The sequence below is a fragment of the Alligator mississippiensis genome, chromosome 4, assembly GCF_030867095.1.
Source record: "Alligator mississippiensis isolate rAllMis1 chromosome 4, rAllMis1, whole genome shotgun sequence".
NCBI classification, from domain to species: domain Eukaryota; kingdom Metazoa; phylum Chordata; order Crocodylia; family Alligatoridae; genus Alligator; species Alligator mississippiensis.
The window spans coordinates 98,058,222-98,072,057 of NC_081827.1; the positions used below are offsets into that span (position 1 = coordinate 98,058,222).

A 13,836-nucleotide genomic window follows, 5' to 3' on the forward strand; every position below is an offset into this window, starting at 1 on the left:
GCCCTGATTTGAAATGTGGCTTTTTCCCCCCAAAGGATCTACAGTAAAAGCTCTGTTATCTGGCATCCATGGGGAATGGGGTGGGAGGGGGGTTCCAGTTAATCTAATATGCTGGTTATCTGAGAGGCATCTTTGCCTGTTCAGGCCACCACCCCTCCCACCATATCTGGCGCGCCAGGGCTTTCACTCCCTGGCATCAGTGTGCCGGGGGACAGGGAGGGGGGCCCCACGCAGGCTGCTCTGCCCCAGGCCGTGGCATGAGGAAGAAGTAGGACTCAATGAAACCAGAAGTGCCATAGTGGGACTTCCGGTTTTGCTTTTGCTGTGTCGATCAACAGGTGGTTTCGCTTTTGCCACGTTGATCAGCATGCTGGTTAATAGACCATTCTGGAGGGTAAAGTGCCAGATAACACAGCTTTTACTGTATATCTTATGGAGGGAAAAAGTTGATAAATCACACTCATGCTGGGAGGTTTGCAGACATTTGGAAGTAGCAATAGCTCTTAAGTGCATGCACAATCGTACCCTTTACTTGTGTCAATTTTTCCTTAGTGGAAGCATGATAGCTGTATGTTGACTTAGTTCACCAGCAATGAAAATTAAAATGAGTGCTTAGAGTTGAGATCACAGACCAGGCTGGGGTATGGATACTCATGGGCTGCATATTCAGATTCCACAAGCAACACTGGACATCCTGCAGCAAGCTCTGAACTCCCTTCCCCCTCCCCATTCTCTCTTCTCCTCTCTTTCCAGAACTTCAGGCTGAGGCTCACCCATTTTTCTTCCCTATATTCAACCACTCCCTTTAGGCTCCTCTCTTTCTCACCCTTGCCCCTGACATCACAACCACCCCCACCACAACATTCAAGGCATACGTTTGTCCTCACCAAACAGCAGCGAGGTGATACCAGATTTCCTGCGCTGGGTCCTGCGCCGCACAATCTGAGTAGGGGAGGGAAGAGCAAGACAAAATGGACACGTGAGGAAAGATTAAGAGAACTTGGCTCAGGCAGACTGGCCACAGAAGGGTGGGAGTGTCTCAGGGGAACAGAGTGGCTGCAAGGAAATATCCGAAAGGTGTAAAACAGCATGGAGGGAGGGGAACGGGTCAGGGCAGACCTGGACAGCAGGACAGGGAACAGAATGAAACTAAGCATGAGGGTATCAGGACTCATGCGACCAGCAACTGACCTAATGATCCCTGTGGAGACACTCAGAACAGGACTGGACAGAGCACAGAAAAGAGCCCTGTACCAGCTGCAGACAGGGAGGGGAGGGAACGTCTTGCTAGGTTATTGCAGCAATAAATTAATTCATTCTGTATTTAAAAAGTCAGTATTTTCTGCTTTTTTTGCCAGCTATGCAGGTCCTTCTCACATGGGATGTGCATGGCATGGGAAGTGTTGTGACCATGCCAGCATGCAGGAACTTTGGCAGGAAGAACAGTGAAGGCTGGTGATCCTCTCAGCCTGATCATAGCACTCCCCCCTTCCCATCCTCTGCAAGACATAGATGGAGGCAGCAGGAGCAGGGAAGTTTATCCTGGAGCTAAAGCCAATTGACGCAGGATGGCCTTGCATGGGCAGACAGCAGAGGGCCATTGAGCCCAGAAGGCAGTGCTATAAAGGGAATCTGGAACCCCAGACTGCAGGGGCAGGGAAGACCCCACACACTCACCTTGGAGATATTATTGACAGCGGCACTGGGGTTGAGCAGCTGCCCCTGGTCAGCAATGAGGTAAGCCAGGTGCTTGCGGCGCTGGGTCTCCACTGCTACATCCGTCAGCGAGCCCGCAACACGCATGGCCTCCCGCAGCAGCACGTCTGCGTCCTCAATCTGTGATGGGATGTCTGACAGCGTGTTGAAGATGGATGCAGAGTTCTCTGACTGGGTAAGCTCATCTTCCTGCAGGAGTGGAAAGAAAAAGTCACTATCCATATGACACATGGAGCAAGTCAGCCACTCTCATAAGAGGAGGATATTCAGCAGACCCCTCAGGGCACAGCTCAAGCAGGCAACCTAGCCCAGTAGTAACTAGGTACCTTCTTAAATGGTTATATTAGGAAGAAATCCAGACTGCCTGAATCAGGAGACAGCTGCATCTCCTCATGCCATTCATGTGGCTTTCAAAACAAAGCATCTCAGAGCATGTTACTAAGCATACCTGCAAGAATCTCTTCACCCACTACTGAAATGTAGCTACCTTAGTGGGTGGGGGCAGTATGAAACAAAGCAGCTATGACAACAGCAGCACTCAGCAGCTACAGAATAAACTTTTCCCATCTGCAGCTAATTAAGTGCAATGGCCAGGTTAGGATAACCACATGTAATTGCCCAACAAGGCTAAACCTCTGAATTCTGTGAACAGCACGCAGAATCCTCGGCTGAAGCCCTAAGTGTCTGGACTTTGTTTTTACATCTCCATTCAAAACCAATGAGAAACTCAGAGCTCTCCTGAAATAGGAAGGATGGGATAAGTCTCCATTTTGGGCTTTGGAGTCAGAGGGAGGGAGCAGAGAAAATGGGGCACAGAGGGGTTGGGGGGGGGGGAGGGGAGGGAGAAGGAAAGAGAAGCCATCTTTTTGCCTGAAGCACCCCCCAACCCCTAATCTCACACAAGGGATGCTGACTGGCCTAACAGGAACCCAAACATGTCACCAGATTTGCTTGCTTCTGCCAGCCACTGGAGGTAACACCCAAACCAGACCCAGAGAGTTCTCAACCTTAGTGCCCTTCTGCTTCTTGGAAGGAGGCCAAGTTGGTATATTGATAGAGGCAGAAGAGAGGGTAGTTACCTTCATACTGAGCATGCCCAGAGTGACCTGGAAGAGCACCAGGGAGCCGTGGTAAAAGAAGAGGTCCCAGATGCGCAGAAGCAGTTTGATATGCACAACACTAGCAAAGGAGGTGAGGAACCAGTGGAGGGTGATGAGGGACAGCTCTGTGGATATAAACACACAAAGGGAACATGACACATGGGATCAGTTCACCAGGGAACAAGGGAGCTCCCCAGAGCCACCCACCCTACCAGCTTAACAATGGCTTAAAACACTGGAGCGGGACTTGGGAGACCTGGATTCTACCCAGGCTCTGTCACTGGCCTGCTGGGTGACCTTGGGGCAAGTTGCTCTCCTTTCTGTACCTCAGCATCCCCATCTGTAAAATGGGGATAGCGGCACTCACTTCATTGGCACAGCACTACATGCATACTAAGGAAATATTGCCTTGGGCATATTCAGCTAGAGGAGAGAGGGGAAATAACACAGCTGTGGGATTTCCGCCACATCATTTCTACACAGGATAGAAGGCTTGCTTATCTGCCCACACAGACAAGCCAAGGCCCTGCCGGTATCACCCGTCAGGAAATGTAATAGCTTTCAGAGCCACTCTACCAATGTCATGCTCTTGCAGGAGCTTGTCCAGCCGTGGCAGGTACTGCACAATGAGCTGACGCAGCACACGCTGGTCTGTTTGCACCCCCATGAGTGTGGTGCTAAAGTACGAGGCAGGTACCAGGTCCTCGATGATAGCACACATCATCCAGAAGGCATCCTCCTCCTCCAGGAAGAGCAGTAGGGAGGCTGCTACCTAGCAGGAGGGGAGACAACAGATTCAACCACACCTGCACTAATGAGATGCTCATTGGTACTTCAGTGGACAGGAACCATCTCCCTCCCTCACACTCTCCTTCCTACACAGGAGAAGTGGACTAAGTCTGGGGTTTAGATGACTGAAACCTCTTTCACTCTCTGATCAGTGGTCAGCAGCTCTGCTTTGGTCTCTCTCACTGGTGGAATTTTTCTTCCTCGCTGCAGTCAGAGCTCCTTTGCAATTATACTCAGACCACCCAAATCCCCCAGTTGATGCAATTACACCCTTCCCTGGATTAGGTTATTCCATTAGCACAGAACAGTTCCTTCCAAATTTCCCTTCCCCACAAGGAAAGGTTGTTTATCCTCTTTCCCTCATTTGCTGCCCTAAGTCCTCTGCTCCACCTCACCTACAGTAGAAGGAACCAACCCTGATGAAACCACCCAGAGCCGAGGCAAGTGGGATTACCATGCCAGTGCCTTGGCAGTATCCAATCTCCGGGTAGAGCCAGGCCAACCCCCGGAGTATCCTGCGCAGACGTGGCACCCCGATGCTGTTCATGTTGGAGAAGCAGGCATTGCTGGGCATGGTGCGAAGCAGGTCCTTCTCGATCTGGCAAGCAACCACAGTCAGAAACAGACCAGGCCAGTGTAATCAGATTAACAGTCACCTCCTCCCCGATGCTCCCTCTGACTACATCCTTGCCTCCCCCACAGTTACGCAAAGTACATTCAGTACCAGTGAACGATAACCTGGCATCTACTGGAGCCTGAAAGCCTTAATTCACCCCAGGGCTGGTACAGCACAGATAGGGAGAAGGCATCTGCCTCACAGACACCCTCATCAAGGTGTCCAAACTCAGCTATGGAGGTACACCCTCTACTGGCAAGGGGAGACTTCATGCTCCATGACCATGAGCCCATGGATTCACTACAGAGAACAGGCGCCAGATGGCCAGTCAGTGTCCTCTTTGTAGTATGGGCCTTTATCCAGTGGGCTCTGGATTGATGCCACTCCCCCACTCCCCTCACAGCCTGTTTCAGACAGGCCACCAAACCCCAACTGGATGGCAGTGACTTTCTACTATTAGCCGATGACCTGGGCTGGACTGGAGTTGGTAACCTGAGGCAGAAATCTTCCAAGTTGTCCTTTCAGCCTCTAGGTTTAGGGGGAAAAAACAAAACCGCAGGAGGCAGCTGCTGCCCCTTAGATGGGGATGTTCCTGCTGCCATGGCACTGCACTACAATGACAGGGCTTGCCCTCTTTGTACATAGGTGTTCTTATCCACACAATTCACTACACACATCCACACTGGACACACTATGTCTGAGTGGTACTTGTCTGCCCCATGTGTGCTTTAACCATTACAGCTTGAAGCTAGCCAGCAAAATACTTCCCATGGGAACTCAGTCCCAAATCCACCTCTTAAAAGAGGAGAAAAAAATAACCAAATTAAAAGATGCAGCCTAGTCCAACTGCCCCTGCCCCTACTGTAAGGCATTAGGAAGACTCCTCGTATCCCCCACCCAGGAAGCCATACACTTCTCCATGCTGAGCACAAGGCTGGGGGCACAAGCCAGAGTCCACACCTGTTTGGCAGCAATGGTTTCATCGTTGGAGCTGTTTTTCACAATATCTCGGTAGGACATTTCTGAATTCCTCTTCTTCTGCAGAGCCCCAGAGAGACGCATCCAAAGCTGGGGGGAAAGGGACAAGAAGCTCAAAACACATCATGACAGAGAGGAACCAGACCCCCAACAGACACTAGTGTCTCACCACATCCCCCCACTGTGACTGGGCAGTAGGGCCAGACCAGCACCCCCACCTGTGGCCTCATGCTGTGTGGGATGCCAGCCAGGACCAGCGTGCGCAACTTGTCTGAACGGGGCAGCGTGACCTCGATTTTGTCCCAGGTGAGGTCCCCCACATCGTGGTTGTGTGTGAACTCCAGGTGTGCCTGCCACTTCAACCTCTGCTGAGGCTCCTCGGTCAGTGGGATCCCCAGAAGCTTGCTGGAGTTTGGCTCTGCACCATCTGTGACAGGCAGAGGAGGCAACAAAGCAGAGACAAGTGAAAAGGGCAGGGGCTCATCTCCAACAGAGACCTTCACACATCTGAATCTTGGAACCCACGGGAGGTGGCTCTGGGGATTTGGATGTGGATGCTCTGTAAACTGAATTTTCCCTCCAGCAGAGCCTGTAGAGTCATAAGACCATCCCTCCCCCAATTCAAGAGGCTAACGACAGGGGTAGTTAAAGTTAAATGGAAGCCTGACAGTAGCTACTCTGCTGGGTACTGCCTGGTTCTCCAGATCTAGCAGACAAAGGTATAGTGCAGCTTGTTGGCTGGAAGCTGGAACTAGGTATGACTGAGGCTAGACATAAGGCAGAATATTTTACCCACAAGGATGATTAGCCACTGAAGAATTCAGTGAGGCCTGGTGTGGATTCACTGCTACTGTGATCCCTTACACTGTAGCTGCCTCTCTTTCTCAATCAGTCTGCTCTCACTCAGACACAAGACACTGGCTTGATGTGGGAATTTCTGGGTTAGATGGTTTTGCCTGGGTTGTTCAGGAGGATCAGATCAAAAATAATCTCTTCCAGAATCTGGAGGACAGCCTAGATGAGAAGTCACTTTCTTTGCCCCATCCTTGTATTGGTGTTACAGTCCTGGGCTGGGCTCCCCCCAGAGGTCACACTACCTCATAGCTTGTATATACACATACACACTGAAATCATAGAGAAGTTGGGCTAGAAGGGACCTCCAGAAGTCATCTAGTCCAACACCCTGCCCGATCAACCCCGTTCAAACCATTTTATACAACCCAGAATCTAAACGCTTTGTAAAAAGTTACTGTCTACCCTGACACAACACAAGACATAACGCCCTAACCTGCCACAGCTATAGCAGAGGAATCACAGCAGCCAACATCCTGCTTCCATGAAAGATTGCTAACATATGCTCAAGAGATCCCAGGTAGATGGTCATGCCCCCGCTAGAAGAAGGCAAAACCCCCCACATGTACCCACAAACCACTCCTGCCATTCATCTTATGCAAACTAGTATTTCCCTTTCCAGGGCACAAACAATATAATCCTCTCCTGCCCCAGACAGAGGCCAGGAATCCTTCCATCTGGGTGGTGAGCTCTGCCCCTATTCAGGCACCCATGGCCAATCTGCCTGGGAGTTTCCCATCACCTGGGAATACTCCAGTCATCACTGCAGGCATGGGAACGCAGCTGTCAGACAGACCACTTGCAAGGTAATTTGTTTTTTACTGCCTCTGTTGTAGGTGTTAATGGAACCCTCTGCTGAAAATCTATGGTACCCTTTATTATAGCAAAGCACCCCTCAGCAGTCTCTCCTTTCTCCAGCAGTAATAGTGGGCTAGCGGAAGTATGCTTCCCTCTCTGGCAGCAGAGCACACTGGAGTCCCAGGCGACCCTGCTGGATCAGGAGCCCAGTCTATAGATAGGCATGCATTCCCAGTCAGATGGGCACTTTGTGCTTTAACAAATACAAACTGAGGAAAGACTGCAGGAAAGCTTAGGCAGGAAAACACTTTATTAGGGAAAACACTTTCCCAAATAAACACATCGTCTCCAACCCAACAATGCAACAACCAGGCTTCAACCTGCCATGAAGCATGTAGATAACCCTTAATAGGATATGCACTGGACCTGCCTGATGTGGCCACCTGACGTACAAGTGGTGCCTAAAATCCTTGCCTGGCTGCAACTGTCGAAACCCTGACCAAACCGTGAAGCACATAACATCCTGCCCCAGATACAAGTTTGAGAGCAACATCTGGGAGTTACACTTGCTTTCCAGTAGGGCACTGGTCTGGTTGGGGAATTTGGAATTAAGACTGTGACAACAGCTCTTGCTCCTAAAGCTATAAGAAAGAAGAAGATTGAGATGAGGCTGAGAACAGAACAAGTGGCAGAACAGCGGCCAGGAAGATCCTGCCCCTGCACAGAAGGGTCTGGGCCTTACCTTCCTTATCCACTCGGAAACCAAACTCATCGTAGCGGAACTCCGGCTGGTCCACTGACTCTTCTTTCTGCATGGGACGAGGGAGGGGAGAGAGCTACTTTCTGTACTCTCACCACTAGGTAGGTGCCTGCTCCATACCCACCATTCCTTCAACCTCCACCCCTGCAGGCCCTAGGAAAGGAGTACCCTAAGACCCTCACCCCAAATGAAGACCTTCATCCTTCTCCTGAGCCACACTTCCTACCTGCCTAAAAGGCAGCCGACCTGACCAGTGCTCTGACACCATCCTCACACAAAGAGGTATTTCTGGGCTGCCACCCACATCTCATCAGTCAGCTTAGTCCCCCCACCACACGTTTCCCCCATTACTACCCACTCTACCCCCATGCATGCAAGGTCACTTCATAGACAGTAAAGGGGCTTCTGAAGAAACAGGCTTAGGGTATGACTGCCCTGTCAAAGAACTGCAGAAGACAACATCACAGCAATGGATACTATGCTGGCTCTGTGTGACAAACCTCACTCTGAAGTGCTCACTGTGATACACTCAGCACTGCACTGACATATGGGCATATAGCAGGGGTCAGCAACCCCTGGAACGCGTGGTAAATGTGGCACACAAGGCCATTTTGCTTAGCATGCCGCAGCCAGCCCCGGCTCCAGGTAGCTGCTGCCAGTGATAGAGCCCGAGCTGCTCCCAGCAGGGCTTGCAGTATTCCAGCTGCCTGTTGGGAGCAGCCCAGGATCCTGGCTGCCAGCAGCTCCCCAGAGCTGGGGCCGGCTGCAGCCAAGAGACTCCAAACAGCTGTGCCAGGCTCCGGCTTGCAGGTGCACCTCGGAGCGGGCGGTAGGGGAGGGGCCTGAGGCAGCGCAGCCCCGGTCTCTCCCCTGCTCCCGGCATGGAGGTGATGAGCCCGGCGCAGCTGTTTGGAGCCAGCCCGGACTCTGGGCAGATGCAGCAAGCAGCGGGCAGAGTGCAAACAACTCCGTTGGGTTGCACAGCTCCGGCATCAGCTCCATGCTAGCGGCGATGGCACGGGCACCTCGGGGCAGATAGCACAGGCAGCCCAGTCTCCAGCAGCTACCCAGAGCCGGGGTAGCTGCTGGTAGCCAAAGAGCCCAGGCTATGGGGCAGGGGCACAAGCAGGGAATCCTGCCATGTACCCCTTGCTCTCATTTTGTTTTTTTGCCATGCCAGCACTCCGGCACCTTCTGAGGTAGGCATTGTGGTGTTTTTCGGCACTCCAGCCAAAAAACGTTGCCTACCCCTGGTATATAGCAAAGGCAGAGTGGGTGCAGCATGCTTCGCTGAGGTACTCCCTCATGCTGTCCTCTACTAGGGGAGAAATGGCCATGGAGACCCCTGCCAATAGGCTCAGTGCCTTGCCTCACCTTAGCAAACATGGCTAAGGGCAGGTTACAAAGTGCCATGGTTATTCCCCTTATTTCTCCCCTGCTCCGCAGGTGACATGATCTGGGTGTTTCTCCCTGCAACACAATAGCTCAACCAGAATTGGTGGGTGGCTAGAAAAACCATCTGAAAATGTCAACACTGACAGTCATGCAACAGCTGCAAAACAGCAGGGAAAGAATCCACGTGGGTCTCTTCAGCCTCTGAGCATCCCCTTGGCTCTATGACACAGACCAGCTCACAGCTCAACGCATTAACCCACACGTCTGCAGGGAAACCTGCAGATCTGATATTTAAACACTGTGTGTAACTGCCTTGAACAACTGCCCCCATCCTACAGCATTAAGGCTCTGGCAAACCAGCTGCAGTACTCCCCCTTTTATTACTCCAGAGAGGGGAAATCAGATACAAGTGGTGCCCTCTCCCCTCTGCTCTGCGTTCCCCCCGCCCTGGTGCCCCGTACCTGTGTGTATTTTGCCAGGATCTCCTGCGGCCATATGCTGGGTGTGAGAGCTGAGAAGGGACCCCCAGCAGAGGGGGTGTAGTGCCCTAAATTCAAAGAGAGCAACACACAGGCAATGACAACAAGCAATACCAGCCCCCTCAGCAGATATGAACCCCTAGTATTGAAACCATCTGCAGACAGTGGGGGGGGTCAGGTGGTTGCTATCCATCTAGGGATATACATGGTTCCCAGCACTGCAGTATCTGTGCTAGCACATCTAAGGAACTCAGTATCAGTACCTTCCATTCCCCAGGAACTCAAAGAAGTGTAAGTCATCGCTGTAAAAAGAAAGTTGCTTCCAGGAGGAAAAAGGGTGAACTCTGGGTACCAGCTCTTCAGACAGTTTCTGTTACTAAGGGAAGGACTTTAAGGACAACAATTGAGCCCCCAAGAACAAAAGGAAAAATTTTAGAAGCGAGTTGTCGGTAAGTCTCACTGTAATCCTAGGTCTTTGGTGACACAGTGCCCCCTACTGTCATGCTGCGGTATTCGTTGAAGAAGCGAGTGCCATCTGCTTTGTCACCAGCCCCAATTCTTGTGGCATCGGGCAAGCCCTGGAGTGTTACCAGCCAAGGCCTGGCCCAGGTTTCAGCTGGGAGCGGAGGAGATCATAGTTCTCCAAAGGGTGTTATATCTCTCCCCAGCTTCTTTCTCCAGGGAATGTAATTCCAGGAGACCTGGGGGAAGGGAGGGAGGGGGTGACGGGGATGATTTCAGGTGTGGGAGCTCACAGCTGTGTCTGGAAGCTTATATAGTTGAGAACATCACACCCTGCTACAGTCCCAGAGTTCGCCCCCTTCAACAGCTCCCCGTTCAAACAAGAATGCTGAGTTTAGGAGTCAGAACAAGACACTCTCCTCCTGCCCCATGCCATGGGGAGTGTCACTACCCCTGGGAAGGGGCTGGCTTCACTACCTGACACAGCACCCCTTCCTCACCTACCTCAGTCAGTCCTCCAGGGAGCAAGATGATGGTGGAGGAGGAACTGCTGCACGGGGGCCCAGCAAGGGAAGGAAGAACTGTGTGTACAGAGTGGGAGAACTAGACTCAGGCCTAGGCTGAAAGGTGCAGCTGCTTGCTGCTGTACCAGTGCACATCCCACCGCAACCTCCTTTCTGCCCTAGTGCTATTCAGGCAGCAGGGGGAGCAAGCATCTTGTAGGACATCAAGGCTGTCCCTGAGGGGAAGACTCTGGGATGGGCAAAGAGCCAAGCAAGGCTGACAATGATGCATGAGAGAGACTAGGTCTTGGACTCTCTCCCGCTATGTGCTCCATGACTGGGGTAAACTTCTGCAGGACCCAGTCCTGGGGAGGGAGGAAGAGAGAACAGATTCAGACTGACTGAATTAAGCATCAGAGCTGGAAGAGATCTCAAGCATCATCTGGTCCAAGCCCCTACAAATGCAGGAATGCTATCCCTAAACTGGGAGTGGCCAACCTGTGGCATGAATGCCATAACTGGGATGGGCAATCTCTGTGGGTGGCATGCAGCAGATCAGGGAGGGGATAGGCAGCAGAGCAGTAGATAAGGCAGGGAGCAGAAAGCCAAGCAGCAGATCAGGCAGAGGAACAGGATCAGAGTGGCACTTGTGCCAGGTGGACTAGACAGAGGGCTAATTTGTGACATGCTTGCCAAAAAGGTCCCCCTCTGCCCAAGGCCACCCCTATCAACTGCTTACCCAGCCTCCTCCTGAAGCCATGATGGGCAGTCCATTGCCATACTATTATAACAGTAAAGGAGGTTTTTTTTCTGAGATCTAATCAAGATTTGCTTTGCTGCAATTTAAAACCAGGGCTCCATATCCTGTCCTTTGTGACATGGGAGAACTGTTCTCCCTTCTCTTTAAGGCAGCCTTTCAAATATTTGAAAACTGCTAACATGTGCCCCCTTAATTTCCTTCTTTCCAAGCTAAGCGTACCTAATTCTCTTAATCTTCTCATACGGTTTGCATTCCAACCCCTTTATCATATTTGTTGCCTACCTCTTGATACTCCTGAGCTTTTCCACATCCTCCCTGAAATATGGAGCTGCATGCAATATTTTAGCTGAGGCCTAACCAGCACTATCACCTTCCATGTCTTATTGTGGCAAGGCCACAATTACATTACTTTTTTATGACTGTGTCCCACCCATTGCTGACTCGCACTGAGATTGTGATTCACTAAAAGCTGTAGGTCCTTCTCAGCAAAACAAAAGCCCAGCCACAGTTAATTTACTATTCAGTATTTGTGAATTTAGTTATCCTTCCCTAAGTACAGCACCTTGCATTTGTCTGTGTTGAACTTCCTTCTGGCAACTCTAGCTCAGCTCTCTAATCTATCGAGATTCTTTTGAGATCTACTTCTATCACCCAAAAATCTGCAATTCTTCTTAGCTGCATGTCTTCTGAGCTCAGGGCAGGATGGTAAAGAAAGGAGGGAGGACATTTTATACCTCTTCACCTGACTACAGTGGCACATTAAAATGAGTTACACATTGCAAAGGACAATTCCTTAGGTCTCTTTGCTCACCTGCAGCTTAGTAAAAGCAGACAGACAATCTGAATTTTTATTGCTGGTTCCACCCTCACAGGCAGGAGAACCTGCTCTCTCCCTTACCCTTGGCTCACCTGACATTGTCCTGGAGAAGCACAAGTGGCAGAGGCTTGGTGTGTATCCGTTTGCCCTGAGTGTTGTCTTTTGAGAAGTCTTCTGTCACTGTCCTTTAAAACAAAAAAAAAGATGATGAGAGATATCTATCAGCACCTGGGAACAATTCTATGGGACAGGCCCAGTGAATTCTATCAAAAAAACCCCACCAAACCCACACACTCTTCAGTCTTCTCCAGGAAAAATACATCTCACTCCACAGCCTATCAACATGGCCAGGAGGCTAGGAAAGTGGGTGGGAATTTCTGCTCAAACAAGCAATCAGTCAACTGGAAAGCTCAAAGCATTGAACTTCCCACCTTTCTTGTGATACCAATGCTACCACCTCAGACTGAAAGAGGAAAGGACTTCAACAATCCAGAGACTCTCTCTTTTTCACTGACTACTGGTCACCGTCAGTTATTTCTACTTCCCCACTCAGAAATCTGCATCCAAAAGGAGATATTAGAAAAAAAACAATATAAATCTGAGGGAGTTCAGATAACAATGAGAGCACTGGAGGGACTATGCCTAACTGCCCTATGAGGACATGCAGAAAGCTTTAGAATGGCTTACACATATGCAAAAAGTATAAATACTGTTAGGAGACAGAGTGATCATTCAGATTGTGTACGGATGCATAACTAGGCATAGGAGGATAAACGCACACATTTTAGAGTGTTATTGGAAAACATTTCCTGAGGGAAAGGTCTATTGAACTATGCAAATGGCCTATAAAGAAGAGTAAGGGGAGCCTCCAGACTTGGAGTATTCTCAGAAGTACTCGAGCAATAATGCACTGGGAGGAACAACCCATCTTCCAGCCAGCTGTAACTTCTTCTTTAAGTGGGAGATTCAGCCCAGTCAGTGAAAACACATGACTCAGCTTCACTTCCCTGCTCTTGAGCATTAGCTGGTCCTGTGCAGGGTTGGAGGATGGAGGAACATGGATTATGGCTACAGGGAGAGATTCAGTCAGGAAGCATACTTGAGATATTGAATTTAAAAAAAAATAAATATCATAACAAACTTTGTTAGTTGATGGGTTCTGTAAAACTTAAAAATGCAGCAGGTCCGCAGTTATCTGAATAGCAAACCAGTTGCTGCCACATTGATGAGATGCTATCACAGAGATCCTGGTAATTAGCAACAATAAGTGAACTAGGAGAAAAGCAGAGCAGTAGAAACTAAACTAAAAAAAACCCCCAACCCACTGATCAGTTGAGGGATGGGACCTCATCGTAAGTGTTGTTCCATAAGTATGGGACAACCTCATAAGTGAACGGTACAGAATTGGGAAAGCAAACTTCACAGATAGCCACTCTTCATTTGTATTTATTTCTCAAAAGTGGTGTCTAAAGAAGTATGGATAACTGAGGATACACTGTGGCTAGTAAAACTTAGCGTAAAGTCCCATAGCTGTTCTGGGAGATTGTTTTCACATGCAACAAGAAATGCACAATGTTCACTCTTGCTAAATAACTAACAAGAGCAGCTGGTAATGTCCACTTAATGCCTGCACAGGAAAATGTCAGTAACTACAGCACTTCTGGGCGAAGAACATGAGGAAAACTAACTGCCTTATTCTTATTCTTGCCAGTTTCCATGAATCCCATGATAAATTTTTACTATCACAGGGCTTTAGATTAAAAAATAAATAAAACAATCAAACCAAGGGCCCTCCCTGCCTAGCTCCAATC

At 49.9% G+C, this 13,836-nt stretch overlaps 1 protein-coding gene across 3 annotated transcripts in view; it reads right to left on the reverse strand.

Moving 5' to 3' along the window:
- The window catches only part of SGSM3 (small G protein signaling modulator 3), a 44,271-nt gene that overhangs the window by 15,975 nt on the left and 14,460 nt on the right, over positions 1–13,836 (reverse strand). For all 3 annotated transcript variants that reach the window (XM_014607676.3, XM_019489270.1, XM_059726374.1), the window contains exons 2-11: positions 12,118–12,210; positions 9,466–9,551; positions 7,592–7,658; positions 5,418–5,626; positions 5,182–5,289; positions 4,060–4,203; positions 3,393–3,588; positions 2,796–2,941; positions 1,678–1,905; positions 888–942 (exon numbers count right to left, since the gene is read on the reverse strand). In XM_014607676.3, coding sequence (XP_014463162.1) covers positions 888–942; positions 1,678–1,905; positions 2,796–2,941; positions 3,393–3,588; positions 4,060–4,203; positions 5,182–5,289; positions 5,418–5,626; positions 7,592–7,658; positions 9,466–9,551; positions 12,118–12,124 — 1,246 coding nt within the window. In that variant the 5' untranslated portion in view covers positions 12,125–12,210. The remainder of the gene's footprint in view (positions 1–887; positions 943–1,677; positions 1,906–2,795; positions 2,942–3,392; positions 3,589–4,059; positions 4,204–5,181; positions 5,290–5,417; positions 5,627–7,591; positions 7,659–9,465; positions 9,552–12,117; positions 12,211–13,836) is intronic.